This window comes from Glycine max, chromosome 8, assembly GCF_000004515.6.
Source record: "Glycine max cultivar Williams 82 chromosome 8, Glycine_max_v4.0, whole genome shotgun sequence".
Lineage (NCBI taxonomy): Eukaryota > Viridiplantae > Streptophyta > Magnoliopsida > Fabales > Fabaceae > Glycine > Glycine max.
Window position 1 is genome coordinate 11,233,348 of NC_038244.2, and position 23,153 is coordinate 11,256,500.

The following is a 23,153-nucleotide window of genomic DNA, read 5'->3' on the forward strand; positions in this document are numbered from 1 at the left end:
TTTCTCGAGTCTTCTTTATGTAAATGAAAAAATAAGTGTTATAAAAATTTTATTTCTTTAAATAAATTCACATCACTTGATTAAGATTTATAGACGTCTAACATGACTTTAGTTAATCACTTTAATGTTTTAAAAAATAAAAGAGAAATTGGATTAGTTGGTACAAATTGACTGAATCTTTATCATATAATTTCACATTTTAAGATATATTTTTTGTTTTCACGTATATCCTTCTTCAAAATTCAGATCTAATTTTATGCGAGACACAGTGAAATACTAAACAAATATTTTTCTTAGTGTAGAAATTTAAATTTTGATTCATAACATTATGGAGGCCAAGTTTTTTCCGTTAAGTCCAAACCAACAATTTTAAGGCATATTAACTAGTCATTAGTTTTTACCAAAAAGATTGATTGTGACAAATAACTATTTTTTTATCATTAGATATATTGACGCATGCTCAGAGATCACAAGATATATACATATTAAGATATTGCGGGGCATTCTCATGTCTTCATCGATGTATTACAGTTATTCTTTTGCATGTCCCCATCATTGTAAGATACTACAGTCGTTCCTTTATTCTCTGAATATTTTTGGCCAAACTGTGACAGCAAAATGAATTGTACGTTAATAAATTATAATTAATGTCCGGGAATTAATCACTTATATCCGTGTTATGTATGCTTGTGCAAATGAATAATATGAATAAAACGGTTTTTTTTAGCTTCTTAAAAGGAATCTCAACTATAATTTGCAGTATTCAAGTTTCAGAAATATAACTTTTCAGCTCAAAATATTGATCCTCTTATTCACGTGGTACCTTTTCCCCATCTTTTTAAAAGCTTGCATGTGCTTACACGTGCTAGGTACAGCCAATCGGTTGATGCTCCAACTATGTGCACATTCAAAAGGTAGCTCGTTTTGTTGACACATTAATATTTGGGAATGAAGGCGCACATATAAAACTACAAAAAATAATCCAAGTTCAGACAGCATGCTTGTATAAAGTTGCATTTTTTATTTATGCAACTCTTTTAAAGAACACGGTGTAATCTTTTCAATTTAAGAAAAATTATTGAAATATATAAAGGATGTTGGTTTAATATTTCTTAAATAATTAGGAGTGTCTATATATAATGCATGATTACAGATGATTTATTTTGCATTTGTAAAGCCTGTAATTAATGCATATAAATTTACAATTGATAGAATTAATGAGTGCTTAACACATGAGTAACATTAAATTTTGTGGAAAAAAATATTTTTTTTATTAGAATGAATTAATTAAGAACCAAATATCTTATTTAAACAACTCACTTAAGCAATTTACAAGAATATATGTGGATTCGTCCCCATGGGTTAGGACTTGGGCGATGAGGTGGTGGTTAGAACCAGTGGGGTGTCGGTAGTTGAATTAGGAGAGAGCCTAGCGATGAAAATAAGGGAAGAAAAGGTTAAATGAATTTTTTTTTCTTTCCCTCTATTTCTTTTTTCGCATTATTGAGGAGATTTTTCCGTGTTTTCTTCTATGTCTATGTCCATGCTGTAAAGAAATATATATTTTCTTTCTTTTTTGTTTCTTTCATTGTATTTTTCGTATGACCAACCCAAACTAAATGCTAATAATGTATGCATGGATATCGAGACAAGTTATTTTTGGCCATGAGTAGAATTTTATTCACTCATGTAGTACTAATTAATGCTAATTAACTTTTTGCATGCATATACTGATTGAAGAATTTGTTTGTTTTTTTTTTTTTTTGCGTTACGTTTGATTTGATTAAAATTTGAGGCTTTACAATGGAAGAAGACAAGGGGCTCTGTTCTGTTTGAATCAATCTATCAATATGTATTTATAGGAAAAAATAAAAAAATAAAATAAATTAAACATTTTCCATAAGTTTAAATTTATCTACGTACTTTAACTTTTATTTAGGTTCTTTCATCTAATTTCTTTAAAAGTTAAGGTGTCTAATTGATTTTAGATAATGAAATGAATTTGATTTATAAGTGTTTATTGAGATTTATCTAAACATGACCAAATTCATTTTATTTTATATTAATGATATTTAATATCATTTTTATATATCTCACTCACTATAATTAATTAACTGTATTTTATATTTTGTTAAGAATTTATTTCTGTATGATTATATCTTTTTCAAAAATATATTTACAAATATTTGTAAACAATCACTAGATTTTTAGCACGTTGTTTTAATACTATATAAACGAGTTGAAAATTATTCATTATTTAATTAGAAGCTTTATTCTTTTATAATCCGTGAACCGTATAATTTTTTTAACCGTGAATCGTATTATTTTTTTAACCTTTCCTTTTGACGGTATTTATTAATAATTAGTGATAACCTGGAATTTTACATTAAGACCCTTCCTAAACTAGCACCTCAAGTACCGTTCGGCTTAACACATCATTTAATCATTTTCAAAGAATAGAATTATGGTAGAGTTGAAAATGCAAATTACATTTTTTACATTGATGCATTTTAATTCGAAGACGATCAAGAACCGTACGTTTGAGGGGAAAACAAGTGAATTACACGCAAAGATTTAATTATTACTACTCCTCGCTTGAATATAACTCATCGCATACATACACAGTATATCCTACATGTTAGGTGAAGTTTTAATTGGAGTATGATATTGGGTTTGGGTGGTAACTAGTGTGGTACCTGTTGGGTATATCTGGTCGTTTTATCAATCATTAATTCAACATTAGTAGCTTTTAAAAGCACTTATTAACAGCTAGATAAGTAGCTAGGATATGGTGCACACCAAACTTTTGCATCTGTATTTTATCTCAAATCCATGGTCAAAATAGAAACATTCTCAGTAGTCTTACGTTGTTTGATGGGGAAATCACGATCAACACCAAATGAACAAATACGCAGTTGCTGCATGAAGTGGTGGTTGGTGATTCTCTTCACCTATATAACTTAGCGTCTAAGCGCCAATTAATGAGTGGGATACTGATCCATCTCCTCAATTCATCATGAATATCTTTCTATATTGGATTTATATATGTAATATGTAGTGCTACTTATGATAACAAAAAGGTTAAGATCAAGGTGCTTAACTATTATCATATTGTCATCACTTAAAAAAAAAAAAAAACTCTTATACCAATAGTTAAGTCTAGAAATTAATTAACATCACTGCAACACAAGTTTCCATATAGCTTGGTAGTAATTAACAAGAACACATGAGAATCCAACAACCTGTGGATCCAATCACTCTGTAATGTAAATGAACAGGACGATGGATGAGTGAAGGGCAGAGTGAGGAATTTTAGGCATGGATGGGACCATTAGCCAGGGGAATCCCCATTCCCCCCACTACATTTCAAAACGCCATTAATATTGTTGTATTCCATGTCAGGATTCTGCAGGTGCACAGAGCTTATTATAGATTCTCGCTGCATTCCATGTTAGGGTACCTCGTCTCACTATCAAACAAGCATTTTAATTTAGAGGTTTACATTTAAAATTACCTAATGTTCTTACACTATCCAGAACAAATTAGCTAAATAACTAAAATGCTTTATATCGTTAAATTGGTCGTTATTCAATTCACTGTAATTTAAAATACTTTTTTTTTTCTAACTAGACAAACATGTGTGTTTAGTATAGGTTTTGTTTAATGAAAATTAAACAAATAGTAATATACACGTTCTGAGTCTACATGAATAAATAATATACTCGTATTAACATTTATGCTTTGATAATCTATTCTTATATCGTAAATTAAAATATACAATTTAGAGAATGAAACTCTCATTTTCTCCATTATCTTAATTAGATATTTTAATATATTTTCTCTTGTCTCATTTAAACAAGCATTTCAAATGTTATTCCTCATAATTAGTAAAACCATTCTCAAATAATTTTCTGTTTTTAATTAAATTTTAATATTTAGTCTTACTAATTTGCGTGCATTTTATTATTTGCATATTTATGCATGTCACTTAAATCTCAAATGTATAATAAGAGACTAAAATGGTCAAAAGGTCCAAAACATGTGGTCAACCCAACTTACGGGGGATTTGGGTTGCCCTAGGTTAAAAAAAAATTAAGTCATTAAAATTATTCAAAAAATTTAACTCGATTTATTGGATTAAACTGATGGTAGCCAAGTTGACCCATAAATTGTCCACCTATTATACTATCTTTCTTTTTGTATTTTTCATTCTAATCAATTGAGATGTCATCTTTCATGATTAGTATTTACATTTTGGTTTTGTTCACACTATTCGAATGGAATTAATTATAACTTGTATTGTAGTTCTAATCCTATTGCTTTATCCCAATGTTTAGTTTGAAATGAAGATTAGCATGAATATAAGTAGAATTATTTTAATTAATTTTTTATTCTTGACAATTGTATGTGACGTTGAGTTATTACTTGCAAGTTATGATATAAAAGCCAATAATCATGATTACTAGAACAATATTTTTTTTCAAAAAAATGATTTTATTTATTTATTTTAAGCGGATCAACCCACCAATCCTATGAGTCGAACCAAGACAATAATTTTAAGACTAACCAAGAGGAGAATCCGATTGAATTGATCCACTTATTAAATGAGCCAAAGTATAAAACTGACATGTTTTGACAGCTATAGGAGACTATCACAAAGGCAAGAACTATTAAATGCAAGTGAGTCCAATTACTCTAAAGAATAAAGATGGATCCAACATAAGCGATTTCTGAATCTAGTTTTGGGCTTTTAGTCCTGCTGTACATTTTTTATTTTTCAGCTGATCTATCAGGGACTTTGCTAGTCTCAACCCTTCTTGTTTTTTTCACCCCCATATTTTGTTTGTTAAATTCTTTCCCAACAATATCCTTAACGGAAACACATTTCCGTTGATGCCATTACAAAAAGGAAAAGGTTTCCGAATCCACAACTATAAATTTCAAAAAACAGAACAACAACACAGACAAGAATTGGAACTGCTGGAACAGATGTAATTGGGGTAGGGTTGTATGTTTTGCTGCAACAGATGTTATCAGATTTTATAAAAGCTGTGATGCAGGAGTTTGCCAAGTTTTCAAGGCCAATAAATAGATTACTCGTTGTGCTGAAACTTTCATTTATAAATTATTATTGTTAGCCTTGAAAAAAATTAGGCTATAAATACATATAAAACACTAGGCTATAAATAAAATATTTTCACCCCTAATGTCTAGGATTTCTCGTATAACGTGAAATAAAACAACCTAAAAACGGAAACATAATCCTAAACTATATTTATTTCAAAAGGCAAAAAGTTAAAGCATGTTCACATCCTTTTATTTAATTTAAATTAAATGCACTGTGATCTTAACTAATTAATTTGATCTATCCCTGATTACTTTACCGTTTACACAATCTCACTTAGAACCAAGTTGGATACATAAAAAAAGTTATTTAAAAAATCATGTGGAGGTTTGGACGAGTAATTATTATCAAATATAGATGCTTCAGTTTTTTTAGGGGCTGTCTTTAGGTTAAGAAATTATGAATTTATTTGGATAAATTTTTATATAAACACTAATAGAATAAGAAAATAAGTAAAAAAATCAAATAAATTTCTTCATAAACTAACTATTGGAAGTTCCTATATATTATTCCCTTTGAACCCAAACTAAAAGAAAAAATGTTCAAGTTTGATGAACTGAAATACAAAGTATTTTTAACTAATTCAACCCCAATTAAGGCCATTATTTTAAAAAATCTCTTAAGTTAATTTAATTGTAAGCATCATCTCTAATTAATAGTATGATTAAGGGTAGTTTAGAAAATATATTTATTTAATATGAAATCAAGAAATTAAATGAACTTAACTAACATCCTTTAGGGTAAAATTAAGAATCCTTACTTATGTTTGGATTCAGATAATTTTTTTAACTTACACATAAATCAATTTTATTTTATAGAAAAAATCATTTCATCTTTTCTTCTTAATTTATTTTCTTAAAAGAGTTCATGTGTTATCCAAACATGCCCAAATTAACCTTTAACCCAGAACTCAATTAATTGCATACGGATCTATTGTTTGTAACGGGAGAAAATCATTTCAGGTGTGAATTATTGGCATATTTAATCTTGGAATTGCTTTTTCCCCGTCTCTCTCTTCTATTATGCGTGAATTTAGGTAGTGTATCATCAATGGCTTACCCTGTTTTCTGTTTTTGTTTTAGTCTCTTATTTGTTCTTAAAATGTGTTTGGATAGAAAATTTTAATTGAAAAAAGTAATTTATCAGAGAATTTGAATTTCTGTAATTTAGAATTCATTGTTTGGATATTATTTATGAAAAATTTAAAATTTTGGAATTTTAAAACAGAATTTTAAACAACTACAAATCTGGAATTTCAATTTCTTTGTAAGAGGTGAGGAATTGAAATTTTCGTCTTACAGTCTTCTTCAAGAAACACCGTCTGAGCTCTTAAAATATCGATCGGGTGTGAACAAGAACACATATAACTAGCTCACCAACCATATCTTTTCTTTTTTTTTCATTCATTTTTTTCATCCTCATAATTTTAATTTTTTTTTATCCAAACACAAAATTTTGAAAATAAAAGAATTTCAATTGAAGTATGTGAAATTCTTACAATTTAAAATTTCTCAGAATTTTAAATTTCTCCGTCCAAACACACATTTAGTATAATTCCTAACATAACATCCAATAATACTATCCAGTTGCTTTAATTCATTAACGCCAAGATAAACTGCTTGGCCTAGCTTTCTGTGTCCCACGCATACATTTACCATATTATGCCGCAATCAAAGCTTATATAATGCGTTGAACTCTAGCAAAACAAAGTTCAGCCGCCTGGGATGTATGTGGTTGGTTAGTGTGGGGAATTATACACTATGTGTGAGTTCTATGTTACAACCTATAACATTTCCCTTTTAGTACATTTATTTGATTGGAAGTTGATTAGTGATTTCTGCCTCAGCTTCCATTTATTATATATATGCTCCATTGGCTGGATAAAGTACGCGACTTTGTAGTTTTTCTTTTCCTTTCTTTTTAAACTTGGAGTCTAGTTACTACAGCAAAACTAGGGGACGTTCATGACTAAATTATTATTCACTTGTGGCGTTTTTTTGCGATAAAATGTTTAATAATCTGAATCAAAGTGATTAATTGTGTATCTTATCGGATTGCTCTTTATCATATTAACTTCGTTGAAATATTCAATCACCAATTCCGCTAATTGAGAAGAATCGAACTTTTAAAGCATGATGTTAGCAGCAATGCCACAAGCCATAACTATTTTATAATGTTTGTGTGCACGAAGTTAATCTTAATTTGAATTCATTTTCCTACAACTTCTGTGAGCATACATATCCCGAAAAATTAAATGTGTTAATGTTCAAACATAAACTTCAAACCCTTTGATACACATGCACTAGAATTTCATTTTAATTTGTTTATTTTGGTTGGGGGGAGTAGGGTGTATTAATTTCATCTCTTACGCACAAGATAGATAAAACAGTATCCATATTGACGACTTTGTTTTCTCTCTTGAAAGACTGTAGGAGTACGTTATTATCAAACACAACTGACATTTACACATTAAAATACTATATTACTCTTTTCTAGTTTAAAAGAGAGAGTATAAGTGATGAAATGTTTATTTTTGTTATTTTATTAATATATATATATATATATATATAAATGAAGTAGTTAGTGGAGGAGTAATGCAAGTTTTTAAAATGTGCAAAATATTATTAAATTACTCTAATCAGGTAGGCGGCGTATCTTAACTTGGATTAAGCAAATTCTTAGTGAACTTTGGAGTAAGAAAGAGTGCTTAGTTTGTTTTATTCAAAGTGGTCACCTTAGTTATAACATTAAAAATATTAGTTAAGTGGAAATAATAATGATATACACAAGTTGGTGACCACCAAAAAATACACTGATAGTTTGCTTGCTTTGCCCTTATCTTGTTCCGAAATAATTCACTCGCATCTCCATCCATAGATATCTTTATATTAAATTTGACGAATACACAACAAATTAAAAGCCCTGGTAATTCAATCAATAACTTTAGACTATTATTGAAAAGAATAATATTGCAGTTACAAAAATTGAACTAGTTTATCTTACATCTGAGGTCAAAACAAAAAGCAAGTGAAAATCCCCCAATAACCACCGCATTGTTGATGGTTGATTGGTTTGTCTTACATTCTAGTACTAATTAAAGTAATTAATTAGCTAACATACTTCTCTATAGTTACGCTCCAGACCTTCAGGTTCTAGTGGTTGGATCCTTATAATGGTACTTTCTGGCACAGGTGGCACTGGTTGTATTTGGGATCCAACAATTTTCTTACATGTCTCAATGAGGCACTGTCTGCACTTGGGGCATGATGAGTGTGAACTTAGCCACTTGTCAATGCAGCGAACGTGGAAACCATGGTTGCACTTTGGCAAAATGCGCACTTTATCACCATTGGCAAACTCCGAGAGGCAAATCACACACTCTGTGTCCAAACCGGGAAGTTTCATCTCTGTTGAGTAGCTCACAGTAGGAAAAGTCTTGAGGGCTTTCTTCTTGATTCCTGTGTTGGCCAATCTCGGTGAAGGGTTGTTGTAGCTCACACTTGAAGAAGAAGGGTCATTGTTATTGATGACTATGTTTGAACATCTTAGGACACACTTTATGATGGAGTTCAACCCGAGTGAGCAAATAACAGCACATAACAGGACCGAGAGTATCATGACAACATTTGCATCGAAGTCGCGACCTTTGAAGTATGAGTCTGTTGTGTTGTAACTCATGGCATCTGGGGAGTTGGCTGAGTTCATTGATTGGTGAAGAAGTGGATCTTGAAGGAGTAACTTTCTTGAGTTTGTGTCCATGAGAAGGTCATGGACCATTTGTGAAGTAAAGGAAGTTGAAGCATACATGTTTGATGATGATGGGGGTCTTGAAGAAGAGTTAGTTATAGAACTTGAGGTTGGTTATCTTAGGCCTTAGGCCAATATATGTATATATATAGGGGAAGTTATTAACATATTAGGGTATGATATGATATCTAGCCAGCTAGCTTTGATTAGAATATGAAACTATTATTGTTGTTTGGTGATTGGTTGGTTTGTTAGAATATTCCCAAGGGAGTTTTGGCAAGGATTGAAAATTTAACTTTTTATCTGGTTGTTAGAGATAAATTAGAAAGAAAGCATATGATATGATATGGAACATCCACTGACAAAGCCTTTTGTATATTAATTCGGCTATCTATGATGGGTCCATTTTATTTCCACTTTACACGAAGCAGGACTCACCATGTGTCAACGTGGCAGCTGTTACTCCTTGGGCCTGTGAAGGAATTGTGCAGCTTCCTGAAGGATATGTATAGTATATATGAGTTGAAATATATATGGTTTCAAGGTTGATTCGATTAATGTCCCTTCTTTTGGGTCCCTATGATAAAAAGTTGAACTAAGTGGCCTAATCCGTATTGGCTCACATGAAAATTAAAAGTTCAGGAAATGCTTTTTGTTTTTATTGCCGCCAAATTCCTTTTGGTGAACAAGACGCAACATGCTTCCAATGCGACACGTTGTTTTGAGGTTCAGAATTTGATACAAAAAATTAGAGTTTAATTTCATATATTATTATTATTGTTATGTTATTAACTAATTACAAAGTTTTATATATATATATATATATATATATATATATATATATATATGATTTTCAATAATTAAAATAAGATTAAGATAACCAATAAATTAAAAGTACAAAATTAAAATATGATTCTTTTTAGATATGATTGGGATACACAACGTTTATATATACATCCCTCCACTGTTTAGGACAAAAGTTAATGTCGGGTTATTGTGTAGTGTCGATACTATACTCACACAATGAGATGAAGCCATCAATGCGTGAAGGGGATTGAAAGAGGAAATTTAACCCAACTCCTTCACCAATGTTTGAGGAACCAACAAATTAATTGATTGATTTTTATTTGTCACATGAAAAGCATGTTTAGGTGACTATAAACTCTTATAACTTTTGAATGAGAATCAATTTTACATTCAAAAAGTGGATAAACACTCAGTAATATAATTGTGAAAGAATTTATAACTTATCATATAGAACATAAGGAGGTATTTTAATATTTTTGAATTAGTTAAACAATATAAAGAAATACATTTTAAAGTGTAACTATATAGAGATATTTAAAAAATAATAATCATGAATTATAGTACTGAGAGGCAAGAATATTTTTTTAAAGAAAAAAATCGCATGGCCCACTTGAAATTTTTTTTATCTAAAAAACTTAAACTAAACAAAATAAAATTATAATTGAATTATTATAACCTTTTTCCTTCAAAAGGAATTCTATTTGGTACAGAATTTAAACGGTTTATGAAAGTTGATGCTGTTATATATTGTTTTCTAACACCTCTTTACACTCTGTAAAAAAACACACACACCTCTTTACACGACAGATAGTGATGTTACAAGTGGCATTTAAATTTTATCAAAGAATAATGTTACTTTCCCCCAACATTTTGAATCATAATATTAGCCGGTTAGATAGCTTATATATATGCTTGTGTTTGAATGCGACCGGTTTCAAATAAAACATCTTTACTGTATTTAGCCATTAAATAATCCATCTGTGATTGAAAATTGTTACATTTAATTCTACTTCTGAATATACATTCACTATTTTGGTTTCAATTAAATAAATAGGTAAATATCAAGCCCATATGTTTGATGAGTCAAGTAAAATTCACTTAGCAAAAGCTGGCTTTTCTTTTTTGACATGAGAAGTGGTAAGTGACTTTTCACCAAAGACGCAAAAAATCGGGATTTAACTGTCTAAAGACCCAAAAAGAAGGATAATCATTCATCTAGGTTTTAAAAATGTTATAGCAAGACAAACATTACAGGACAAGGGAGATGAACCGGCAACTGGCTTGCTGAAAGTTTATTTTGTTGGTTATTAAAAATCCAAAAATTATTCCACCTGTAGGGCACAATGAACTTTTTTGTATAGCTCTTATCTCATATGTATGATGTGTCATACCTTGTACACAATTATACGATGTTTGCAATATGTTAATTATTCGCCTGTCGAATCATAATATATGTTTGGATAGAACATGGTCCCAAATCTTTTCCGCCATATGTGAATTTGTTTTCCAATCTTCACGCGATGCAAGTAGATAGATCGCAATCTCATGGATTTAACGAGTTGTGGCTCCTAATTAAAGCAGCGTTGTTAATGATAAAAAAATGATCAAATTGGCAAAATGTTTAAGCTAAATTTGATCTCCAATCCGATTTTATGTACTTTTTACGCGGAAAGTGCTTGATTAAGGGGTGGGGTATGAAGTAATGTACGAGGAGACAAGTGGAGAGGGCTTCTTTTTCACTTTATAATTAACTTAGCTTTGTATAATAATAATTGAAGTGATTAACAAATTAGAGTCGTGTAGAGTAATTAGCGACGGAAGAGAAGCTATTTTAAAGGCAATGGCAGTACTAGAAGTACCACTACTTGGATCCGTATCTTGGTGGGTTGGATCTCACTACTCTCAGATAAGAGAATTACCGACAGAGACACTGCTCTTTCCAGCACATAACAACTACGCTAATTCAAGAGCTGTGGGTTATAATGTTAAAATTAATTCATTATATATATACATATGTTGTTTTTTTGTAACCATTTTTAAGAGTATATTCATCTAACTAAATATATTGAGACACTTAATACAAATAATAATATAGGAAGAGTCTTATTTATTATTTTTTTAATTGAAATAGTATTTAACCCAATTCTTTTGGATTTCCATTCTATTTAGAAGAAGAAGTCAAGCCAAGAACATTTCAAAATACATAAAAAATTAAAAGTAATTGTTTTTATGAACAAAAATTGAAAAGATGGACGATCTTTCATGATTTTTTTTTATTTTAAAGTGAAAAAACTTTAAAATATCAAGTAAATATTGCCTAATCATATGAACACGTGGAATAAATAGAAAATAAGACATTACTATCAAAAGATAAAGGCTAAAATGTATCTTTTTTCCTATTTTTTTAAATTTATGGTTTTAGTCTTTTATTTTTTTAATCGAAATATTTCATTCTCACTTTTAAAAAAATTTTAATTTTAATTTGTGTGATCAATTCAAACATTGATTTATATATTCTATAAGATTGATTGACATGTGTTTATTTATTATTCTCACAAAAAATGTTTTTTAAAAAATTAATTGTTAACAAGCTTAATTTATTAAAATAGTATTGTCAAGTTTGAAATTAAAAATGAGGACTAAAATCACAATTTTTTTAACAAGTGAGAGATAAAACATCTCAATTAAAAAATATGAGAATTAAAATTATAAATTTTAAAAAAGTGAAGGATAAAATATATCAATTAAAAAATAAGAAAGCTAAAATTACGAATTTAGAAAAATAGGGAGATGAAAATTACATTCTAGTCAAAGAGAAAAGATAAATAATTAAAAATTGAATTATGAAATGATTTTTTTTGTGTTATCCCCTATCATCAAGGGAAATAGACTCTTACTAATTTGAAATTCAGTCAAAAAAATAAATAAAATCTGACTAATAATTATTTTTATAAAAATCAAATTTAAATAATATACAAATGATTTAATTCTAATTTTAATATATTAATTACTTATATCAAATCACTTAATTATAAAATGACATGAATTGATGAGATGTAAAATTTTTGTTAAATATATATATAAAAAGAATAAATTGGTTGTTAGATCACGGTGAATTGATGCAAAAAAGAAATTCATACATGATGAAACGAAGTAATATATATATATAATTAATTAATTGTATTCAAATATTCATGTCTAGGCCGTGGTAACATTAAAATTGCAAAGTATGTGCGATGTTAACCGGACATGCCAAGGACAATATATAATATTCCTGCCAGTAGTAGTTAATGCAACCCGGATTAAATTATCTCGTCCCAAGATCGTATGTTTGATTTTTCCAGAGCTCTTTTTGAGTATTGAATTAGTATTTCAATTAGCTTTTTGGCTTTTGCTTGGTTGCTTTTCTTCTTTTTGTTTCTGTGGTTTGGTCATTGATGTTCGCCTTTATTAGGTCACCCCACTTGATGTATATATGTATATATATTTACTTTACCATGCGTAGATTAAGACCTACAAGGATAAAACTTTCACTTGTTTAATAATTTTTCTCATGAACAATAGTGAATTTGAAGATACATAGACGTACATGTCGATGCCGCATTCGCTATATCCATAAGGAACTTATCATTTTGCATTCTTATCTTAAAACTTAAAAGATACTCAGTTTATGTGAATCTACAATGTGTTCTCAAACCCTAATAGATGACATGAGCTACACATAATCATCGAGTTGTTAATTAAAGTATTATACAGTTAATACATTGCCGTACAATAGACACTAATATTATAAATGCAACTGATGGAAGTAGTAGGATATTTTTTTTTCCAGACAAAACTTGTAATCTCGTACACGGATTCCAATGCAAATCAATCTTCTCCGTAAGAATATCTCCATCAAATATTCTTATCAAGCACCACGTCTTAATAAGAATTTATGGTTGGAGGGGGTCTTGGAAAACACTTAAGTTTTAGTTATTTTTTTTTATCAAACACCATGTGAATTTATAATTGGAGAAGGTTATTGGAAAACACTAATTAAATTTTGTTCTTCTTCTTAGGAGACATTATGTCTCAAATAAGAATTTATAATTGGAAGAAGTTCTTGAAAAACACTAAATTTTGATCATTTACATATTATAAATTTAAAGTTTAGCGAGAAAAAATAACATATGTCCTAAAATAATGGAGCGATTTGAATACCCCTCCTTCACCCTAGATTTTGCATGTACACTCCTAACATACTTGATATGTATAATCAGTGGATTGTTTATTTGAATTATTATTATTTTGTTGTAATTTTTTTTTTGTTAACAAAGAGATTCAAACTTATGATTTCTCTTTCCTTCTCTTCTTCTTTTATCATCATATGTCAATCTTATATATCTTATGATTTGAATTATTGATGAGTATGTGTGATTTAGTAGAAGTTGATTTATTAATCATTCATATTCTTACTAAAATTAGAATATGTTCATGATCGTTGTATCATAATTACTAGGATTTTATTGAAATAAAATTCCTTAGGGGCATTAATGATGTTGTGAATGGGTTTGTAAATAGTTGCAGGAGAATGTGACATCTGGCAATCTGAAATAATTTCTTTACATAGTTGAGGCCTTGGTTGATTCTAGATCTGCAAAGTAAAGTGTTACTACACGGTTGTTTATGCAGAAAAAGAGAGCGGTGAGGTGGTCGGTCTTATTTTTTACTTTGGAATTCCTCTAAGCCAACAGCTTGTCCTCTAACATTGATTAAATACTTGGGGGTATACTAACATACAGAGATCAAAGGTTTAACTTTAGGATCCGGAAATTCATTTTCGGAAGTGTTAAACACATTCCAGAAAAGAGCATTTTTGAGGAAAAAATGCCAAAAATATGTAATGGAGTGTACTTAGCAATAAGAAAATGCACTTAGCAAAAGATTAACAAGAAAAGAGGAGGGGATCAAGCCCTTCACATTAAAAAAAAAAAACAGAGAGAGAAACACGGAAGGAAAAAGACAAATCAGCCAGGCCCAACGAGAAAAAAGAAAAAAAAACATTCAGAAAAAATAAAATGGACCAAACCTATCTAAAAGGAAATTAGCACCAGATTAAGAGCTAGGGGCTCAAAAGTAAGGCCTTACTATCTCATATATCAGATGGTACGCACACCTGGGGACAAGATGGTGTTAAGGAAAGGATCAAGGTTTTGTTTTGGCAAGCCACATCAATTATTAAGAGTAAAATGGAACTAAACTTAAAGACCGGATGTTATTAAGGTTTTCAGCTTACAACAAACAAAATTGTAATCAACAAAACTCACTCCAAACATCAGAGAACAAGACCTGCAATAGAGAATAACTAAACAACTGAAGTAGCAACTCCCAAAATAGTAACTTCCAAACAACATACATATATAATTGCAGATAAAATTCTCATGTGACATCTTTTGTCCATATATATATTATGTGGAATAATTTTAACCATTAAATTCAATGAAATTAAGGATGACATTTGGTATAAGTCTAGTGTCAACCCATTCTATCCCTACAAGCTACATACACGTAGATGTAAGAATAAAACGTGATTAAAGAAGTTTTTTTTTTTTTTTATCACAAAACTGCAAACTCTGCAGCTTGAAAATTTTGTAGATGTCTAGTTTGGGCCCAAATTACCGTCTCAGGCGCGGAGGTATTTTTTGCTTTTGCATAGTATCCAAATCCGATGTTTGTTTCATAATTCATAGTCTTTGGTCATATTAATTCTTTTTATTGAATTAGCGATTTGTTTTAATCAATTTGTGCTATCTGACTATACAGAATGATTTGATGTGAAAGGTCAAACAACAACTGTATGGAGTATGCAATTGGGTTGATAAATTGTAGTGTTTGTGAATTGTGACGTACTCCAATACTGTGTTCTGAAATACTATTTGTCTTGCACATAGAGATATGGCTGCACTGCACAAAGAACAAATGGGATACTGCATGGCAGGGAAATGTGAAGATTCTGAGACCGTTGATCCGCTGAGACGGTATTTCTATTATGCATTGGGTTTGGGGGAATGGAATCAGAGTACAAACCATTCACATTCGCACAAATTCATTTATTTATTTTTTTATAAGAAAAAGTGTACTGTTTATAATCATACAAAAAATACGTACGTTATTTATTATTTTTTTCCTGATTTTAAAAATAGAAACATAAAAAAATGATTTGGTAGGAGTAATATTTTTAAACTGTTTTCAAAAGTAATATACTTTTCAATTTTAATACTAAAAAATCAAAACATCTCTAAATGATATTCATTTTCTTTTCATGAAAACTATTTTACTTTTTTAGAAAGAAAAAAAAAATAAAGGCTCTAAAGATGTGGGGTCCATTCCCCTGGCTTATTGGAATCCTGTAGGACGGATAAACCTTTTTTGGCTGGCTTTAACGTTTTATGAACCCTAGACAAAATTATATAGATAAGATTCTCTTATATATATATATATATATATATATATATATTAAATATAAACACATATTTAGGAGTGTTTATAAATTGTTTTAATTCAAAAAATTGAAAAAATTAATCCAAAAAATCTATTTCTTCGAAGAATATTCAGAGATGAAACAAAATATATTTCTACTCAAAATTATTTATCATTTGCAAAAAAAAATAAAAAATATCATAAAATTTGATTTCTTTAAAGGTTCATTGATGAAAAATCATTAATGATAACATTATACTAGAAGATAGAAGGATACACCTTTTTGTAGTTGTTAATAAATGAATTTAGAACTAAAACAAGTGATTTCAATTTTTGGAATGATGATAATTAAACAAAAATATTTTACATGACCAAAACTAAAATTTACTTATTTTAAAGAAAATAATAATAATAATTTCAAATTTACATGGACTAAATCAAAAGTTACTCATTTAATGAAGACTAAAATCATATTTAAGTTTATATCTTTTTTAATAAATAATAATTTTATGTTAACAAAAATAATAGATTAAATTTACATTTTTTAATTGGTATAAAAATATTGTTTTGTTATCAAATTTATATTCAGTCTCTTTTTGCCCATCCAAACAAAAGGGGAGATATTTTTCCACTCCTTCTCTTATATATTTCTTTTCATTCAAGTAATATATTTTCCCTTTATTTCTAACCTTATTTTCTTTTTCTTAATTTCTCTCTTAATCCAAACAAAGAATTAAAAAACATTTTTAAAAAAAAATGGAGAGTAAATGGGGATAAAGATAATAGTATCAAACAGAACAGAAAAAAGTGAAGAAAAAAACCAGAGAGAATAGAAGCGAAAATGGGTTCCACATAAAAAATAGAAGATCATATCATAGGATTTTGATCTTTAAAATGATGTGGTGTTTCAATCGTGCTATGCATCCGGGTTTAGCCAACAACGGCCTCTGCCAAAGGGTCCCACTCTTCCACTCCTCAACCAGTCCTACTTTCTTTCTTTTGCTTTGCTTCTCTCAACACAACACTTCATTCATTCATTATATTTCGTGTAAACTCACAGAACAGAACATCAAGGTTCTTAGATAGATAAGACCCCCACATCAACCCTTTCAACCACTCCCCATCATCCAACCCTTTCTCACATGCACAGGTAATCTCTCTCTCTCTCTCCCCCACACAATTTCCCCACTTATGATGGTATCGGAGTCTTCAAATATAGAATTCCGTTCCTTTCACCAAAGACGCGCGTTTCTTCTTCAATTGTATAACGGTGCTGTGTTGTTTTTCAAGACAGATTTTTTAGTGAAGAATCGAACACCCTTTTACGTTGTTGTTGTTGTTGTTGTTGTTGTCGTGTTCTTTTTAAACAACCTAGTACTATTAGTAATATAGTTGATGGATCATTTGGTTGCATTTGAATCCTGAAGTTGTTGTGTGTGATGTTGATTTAGTGAAACGCACTGCAATAATTGGGGGTTGTGTTGTGTTGACACCTGAAAGTAATGGCATCGTCTCATGGTAATGCCCACTCGGATGCTGCAAAGATGGAACAAATAATCACCGAGTTCTTCGCCAAGAGCCTGCACATAATACTCGAATCAAGGGCACTCTATGTGTCCTCACGCAATTCCTATGGTGATCAAGCTGTTTCGTCTCCGTGTTCGTCGTCTTCATCTTCGTCGAGTGTGCGGCCGAGGGATAAGTGGTTCAATTTGGCTCTCCGGGAGTGCCCGGCGGCGCTGGAGAACATTGACCTCTGGCGCCAGAACAATCTTGAGTGCATAGTGATAGATGTGATTTTGGTGCAGAGGCCTCTGGATTGGGATCCTGTGACTGTGAGTTTTTCTCCAAAGAGGGTTCTTCCTAGGAGTTCTTCACTGAAGGAAAGATGCCCTTTTGGCTGGAACACTGATCAGGAAGAATTGGGGGTTGTGGGAAGGAGTGAAAAGATTGTGGAGAGGTGGCTTGTGCAGTATGAGAGTAGGAAGACAAGGGATTCTAATTCTGGCAGTAGGAGATCAAGCAATGTTTCTTTACATAACTTGTATAAGAAATCAACTTTGCTTCTGAGGTCTTTGTATGCCACTGTTAGACTTTTACCTGCCTATAAACTTTTCCGAGAGCTTAATTCGTCTGGACAGATTAGGGACTTTACCCTTGGTCACCGTGTGTCTTCTTTTGTTGAGCCCTTCACCCGGAAACAAGAGGCTGAAATGATGAAATTCGGGTTCACCCCTGTGGATACTTCTTCTGGTAGGCTGTGTCTCAGTGTGATGTATTGCCCCTCAGCATCAGATGTGAGTTCTGAACCTTCCACTCCGATGTCCCCACAAGTTATAACTGATTATGTTGGGAGTCCATTGGCTGATCCATTAAGGAGGTTTCCTTCTCTTCCTGTGGCAGGTTTGCCATCTTCAAGGCAGCGTAGTTGGAGTTTCGATCATTATAGAGCCTCACCTCCTTCTTATTTACCTTCGCCTACTCATTCAGAATCACTCTCGTCAGGGTATAATGCATGTTTGCGGCGTTTCCCCCCTGCAAGTTTGCCTCCTCATCCATCTGAGATGTCTTTGATTCAGAAGAAGAATACAAATTTTGATGATTATTATCCCTCTGCATCACCTTCAACCTCTAATTCTGGGCCGTTACCATGCAAACCCCTTTTACGATCTGAAAGTGCTCCAGTCAGCATACCTACTGCTGAAGTTGATAATTCCCCTGGATACTCCAATAGGCATAATTTGCCTCCATCTCCTCCCCTAAGAATTTCGAGGGGCATTGGTAAGATTGATAAAAACCCAATGCAAACAGGAGCAACAGCTGAGAAGGTATGCTGTGTTTGTGCTAACTTCAATGTACTTTTTTCCATAGTTTAAAGTGTATTTGATTTGTTAAGGGTGTCTTCTGCTTTCTGCAGTTGTTTTCTCTTGGAAAAGACGAGTCTCGAAAATATTCTGGAGTGAAGATATCAGCTAACAGCTCGCCCCAGATTTCAATTTCCAGAAGCTCAAGTAGGTCTTATCAGGATGATTTTGATGATACTGATTTTACTTGTCCATTTGATGTGGATGATGATGATATGACAGATCCAGGAAGCAGGTACTTCATAACTGAAATTCACTCGCGTTATTGTTTGCTTATATGCTAATCTTTTACATAAGAATACTATATAAGCTAGATATGCTAATAACAGAATATGGTCTTGTTGGAGAGAGAATAGCAATCTTTATGAATATGACTTGTTGATCCTACAATATATCATGGTGGGTCCTTGCATTAAAATGTGCCTTTCTCTTTGGCCATATTTTTTAATTCAGAAATAAGAGACAATCTAAATCCATAGTGGGGGTAAGCAGGTTGAACAGGTACAGGAACAAGAGTACTTCCATCCCACTGGGATTTCCTGTTTCTGGTCTGGGAAAGTCCAGGTTAATAATACACTTAGGGGTTCTGGGAGGATTGTGCTTCAAATCATGTGTAACAATTTATCTAGGAATGGAACAAAAAATTGACTAACAGGTTAAAAAATAGAAGCAAAATAAGAAATAAGCTCTAGTGTTTTAATTTCATTATTTCTGTCTTCAGCACAGTTTTTTACATGTAGTATCAAAACACACTGTTTATAAATTTTCCACTTTAGAGATTAGCATCTAGACATTAATTGGTAAACACACTTTTGATATGCATAAATATTTGGCTTCACCTATATCTTGGTGAAAGTTTTGTATATTTTTCTTTTCTTCAAAGTATTTTGGGCCTGTTAAATTGCTCCTCAAAATTGTATAAATGTTTATTAAGTGTATGTCAATGACTATACTATTGAAATGTTTTAGACTCACTATTATTTTCTAATTTTATTTTACCCCATCTTTGAAAGTGTATCTTATTGGTATTTAATGCTATACTTTCCAAAAATAAGTGATTGATGTGGCATATTTGGAGTGAATGAATCTGCTGGCCCTGCCTTTTTCTTCTTTAACCATATCTTATAGTATGGCACCTAAAACAATCAACATTAATCTATTTACTGTTGCACCCTCTCATCATGTTTCCCTTCTACAGTCCTATTGATTTTCTGGCTGGCAAAAGTTTGATCTAGTTCAGCTAGTTATGTCTAAAAACCCAGTCGGATGATAGAAGGCTAAATAGACAAAAAACCAGGATCACCAGGATCATATGTATCCTTACTGTTATTTGATTGTAATAAGGGATCCACAGTTCTTTGTCAATGGAGAGGGGGCGTGTGTTTTCTTTCAAGAACATCAGTGCTGTCATACCATTGATTCAAATATAAGATCAATCTATTATGTAAAATGACTAGAGATTTTCTATTGTATGGAGAGGGGGCATATTGGCTTCTAATCCAAGGATAATTCGACTGCCAGTTTGATAGTAGGGAGTCAGTCATTTTGGGAAGGGGCCAGGGGTGTGTGTATAGTTTGTGATTAGATTTCGTTACCAAATTAATAATATTTAGAAAGAAGAGGAATTTTTTTATTTGCATTTCCTATTTTCACTAATATTTTTGAAAGTGCCATCTTATTTTCATTTTAATTTCTGTTTTCAAAGACTTGTACTGGATATAGTGAAAACAATATTTGTTGTTTTCACTTTTCCTATATAAGTCTGTCTGAAAACAAGGTGACATTTTGGTAACTACTTGTGAAATTATGAAGTGAAAATAGAAAATGTTTTCTAAAACCAAACAAGCTATAAGAAATCCTCCAAGAAAGAAAAAGAAAATACACCAGAGTGAATATGAGAAATCCAAGAGTTCTGCTGTGGTCCCCAATCTCTTTGCATATTTGAAACTTCAAATAGAAATTCCTTTGAAACAGCCAGAAGGAGAATACCAAAGAGAGGTCAGTAGGTCACCAACACAACATGGTCCCTGACCTGTTAAGAGGTGGAGAGAAATCCTTGAAGATAGGAGCATTCTGCACTGGATTGGAGGCCATGCTTTTGAGGATCATCCTCATGTCATCCATGGAAGTAGAATGTTAGAACTGAGTTTATCAGTTCAATAGGAGAGTAGAGACAAAAGAAAGTGAAAGAATTAAAAAAGGCTTCTGTTATTATTGAATGCAGATTCAAGGAGTTAACCTCCTCCAAAGGGTCTCCCCTTTACATGAGCAGTTGCTCGGTATTCTAATCCTCCCAAAAAGTCCCCTTCCCTGTATACAATTTACTGTTATCCCTTTAACTGTCTAACTAGCATCTAATTATTCATGTTGTTCCTTTTAGTATACACTTTCCATATTCTCTCTTTTGGCTCATTATTTCCTTTCCTAACAATACCTCCGCATAAAATGTCAACCTTGTCCTCAAGGTTGAGGGTTGGAAAGTGCCGTTTGATTGCCTCCACATGTATGATGGTTTTATACCTGCTGGAGATATGCTTGGGTCCACTTCCAATTGTGTAGGTAGATTAACTTCGATCGAGTGTTTCCCAACTGTTTTTTTTAAGCTGGGAAACACAAAGCACTGGATGGATTTGGGCATGCTCTGGAAGTTGCAACTGAAAAGCAAAAGCCCCAATTTGCTTTAACACCAAATAGGGGTCATAGTATCTTGCAGCCGTGAGTGCATGGAAATCTTACGTTGCAATCTGATTTTGAGTGTGGTTTGAGAGATGACTGAAGGCAAAGACATCTTTGATTGCAGATTATATTGGTTTCATTTATTATTTATAAGAATTAGTTTGTATTTATGGCATCTAGTGTTGCATGCTTGAAAAAGAATTTGTTAGATAAATTAGGATGTTTGCATTTTTTGTGGAACATCCTTCCTGATTTGATGTAATTTAGTCCTGTAAATCTATCAATTGTTTCCTCTTGTGCTATATTTTATTTAATTGATTTGAATGGAAGAGACATATTTCTTCATCCTAATTTTAATTTTAAATAGCTGTTAACTTGTTATCCATCAAGATAGGGGCCTACTTTCAGGTTTGTGACTCAGTTCACAACTTCACCTAGATCCTGTTGCTAATTAATAATTCATGTATAGTTTCTCTATATTGAGTCAAACTTAAAAGAAAATATATAGTCTAGTTACTTTTCCTTTTCTTTAGATGACATAAAATTTGCTAGGCTGTTTTAATTTAGCAATTTTAACATGATTCCTTGTGCATATCCAGAGCTGAATCTCTGGATCACGGTCATATAGCTGAGACGCTTGAAGCTGGAGGATTCTTTCCCATTAGAAAGTCTCAAGATGCTGCTGTTGGTGCGCTTGTACATATGCTGAAGAAAGCGCCACCTCTGCATCAAGATTTCTCCACCTCACAACACCTCTCACAAGGTGCATACCCTGAAACCTGGAAAAATAACACTCAAGGGACCAATCAGATCCTAGAGGCATCATCAAGGCCAGTGAGCATAATGTCTTCTGGGATCATAGCTACTAGGAAAACAACAGCTGATGCATTGGAAGAGTTCCATGGTTACAAAGAGATGAAAAACTTGTTGCTTAGGCGAGGTAGTAGTAAGCACCAGAAATAATAGTACATAACATATAGTATAGTACACTTATGCTTCTGCCAAATGGCGTTTATACTGATGTTAAATCAGTAAAACACATGTACAGCTTTAAGTCTTTTTTTTTTCCTTGATAAATTGGTCCGTCCAGTTGAAGAATATGTTCTTAGTTTTAAAAAATACGTGTAAATATGATGATTAAGTCTTTATGACTGTTAAGTTTTGATCTATTATCAGGTTTGAGCTGGTTGCCATGGTAGAGCCTTATATTGTGAATAAATAAATACTTGAAACTGCTAATAGTCGCATATTGTATATAACAAGGCAGAAAGCTTCGTCTTCAGGCTGTAGATTCACTACCTTTTATTGTAGTTGTTATGTATATTGTAAAAGATCATCGTTTAGGTAACCATGTATACAACAGCGTTTGGGGGTTGTGGGTATTCTCATTGTATTCCTACAACTTGCAGTCTTTGGACACGCAACTATAGTCCAAGACTTGAACCTTTGTTTTGAAAATGCGCACAAAACAT

At 31.6% G+C, this 23,153-nt stretch overlaps 2 protein-coding genes across 3 annotated transcripts; one reads left to right on the forward strand and one right to left on the reverse strand.

The window, feature by feature from the left end:
• Window positions 1–8,128: 8,128 nt before the first annotated feature.
• LOC100527126 (RING-H2 finger protein) lies at window positions 8,129–8,991 on the reverse strand. Its single transcript, NM_001248365.2, has one exon. It carries the CDS (start codon window positions 8,930–8,932, stop codon window positions 8,237–8,239), a length of 696 nt encoding a protein of 231 aa, NP_001235294.2. The 5' UTR covers window positions 8,933–8,991; the 3' UTR covers window positions 8,129–8,236.
• Window positions 8,992–17,059: 8,068 nt separating this feature from the next.
• Window positions 17,060–22,918, forward strand: LOC100798585 (autophagy-related protein 13b). Of its 2 annotated transcripts, XM_003531355.5 has the most exons (4): window positions 17,060–17,291; window positions 17,593–18,969; window positions 19,059–19,240; window positions 22,281–22,918. In XM_003531355.5, the coding sequence occupies exons 2-4, from the start codon at window positions 17,644–17,646 to the stop codon at window positions 22,642–22,644; spliced, it is 1,872 nt and encodes a 623-aa protein (XP_003531403.1). In that variant the 5' UTR covers window positions 17,060–17,291; window positions 17,593–17,643; the 3' UTR covers window positions 22,645–22,918. The 2 variants fall into 2 exon arrangements, with proteins under 2 accessions (XP_003531403.1, XP_040874109.1); XM_041018175.1 differs by having other exon boundaries at window positions 17,060–18,969.
• The last annotated feature ends 235 nt before the right edge of the window (window positions 22,919–23,153 follow it).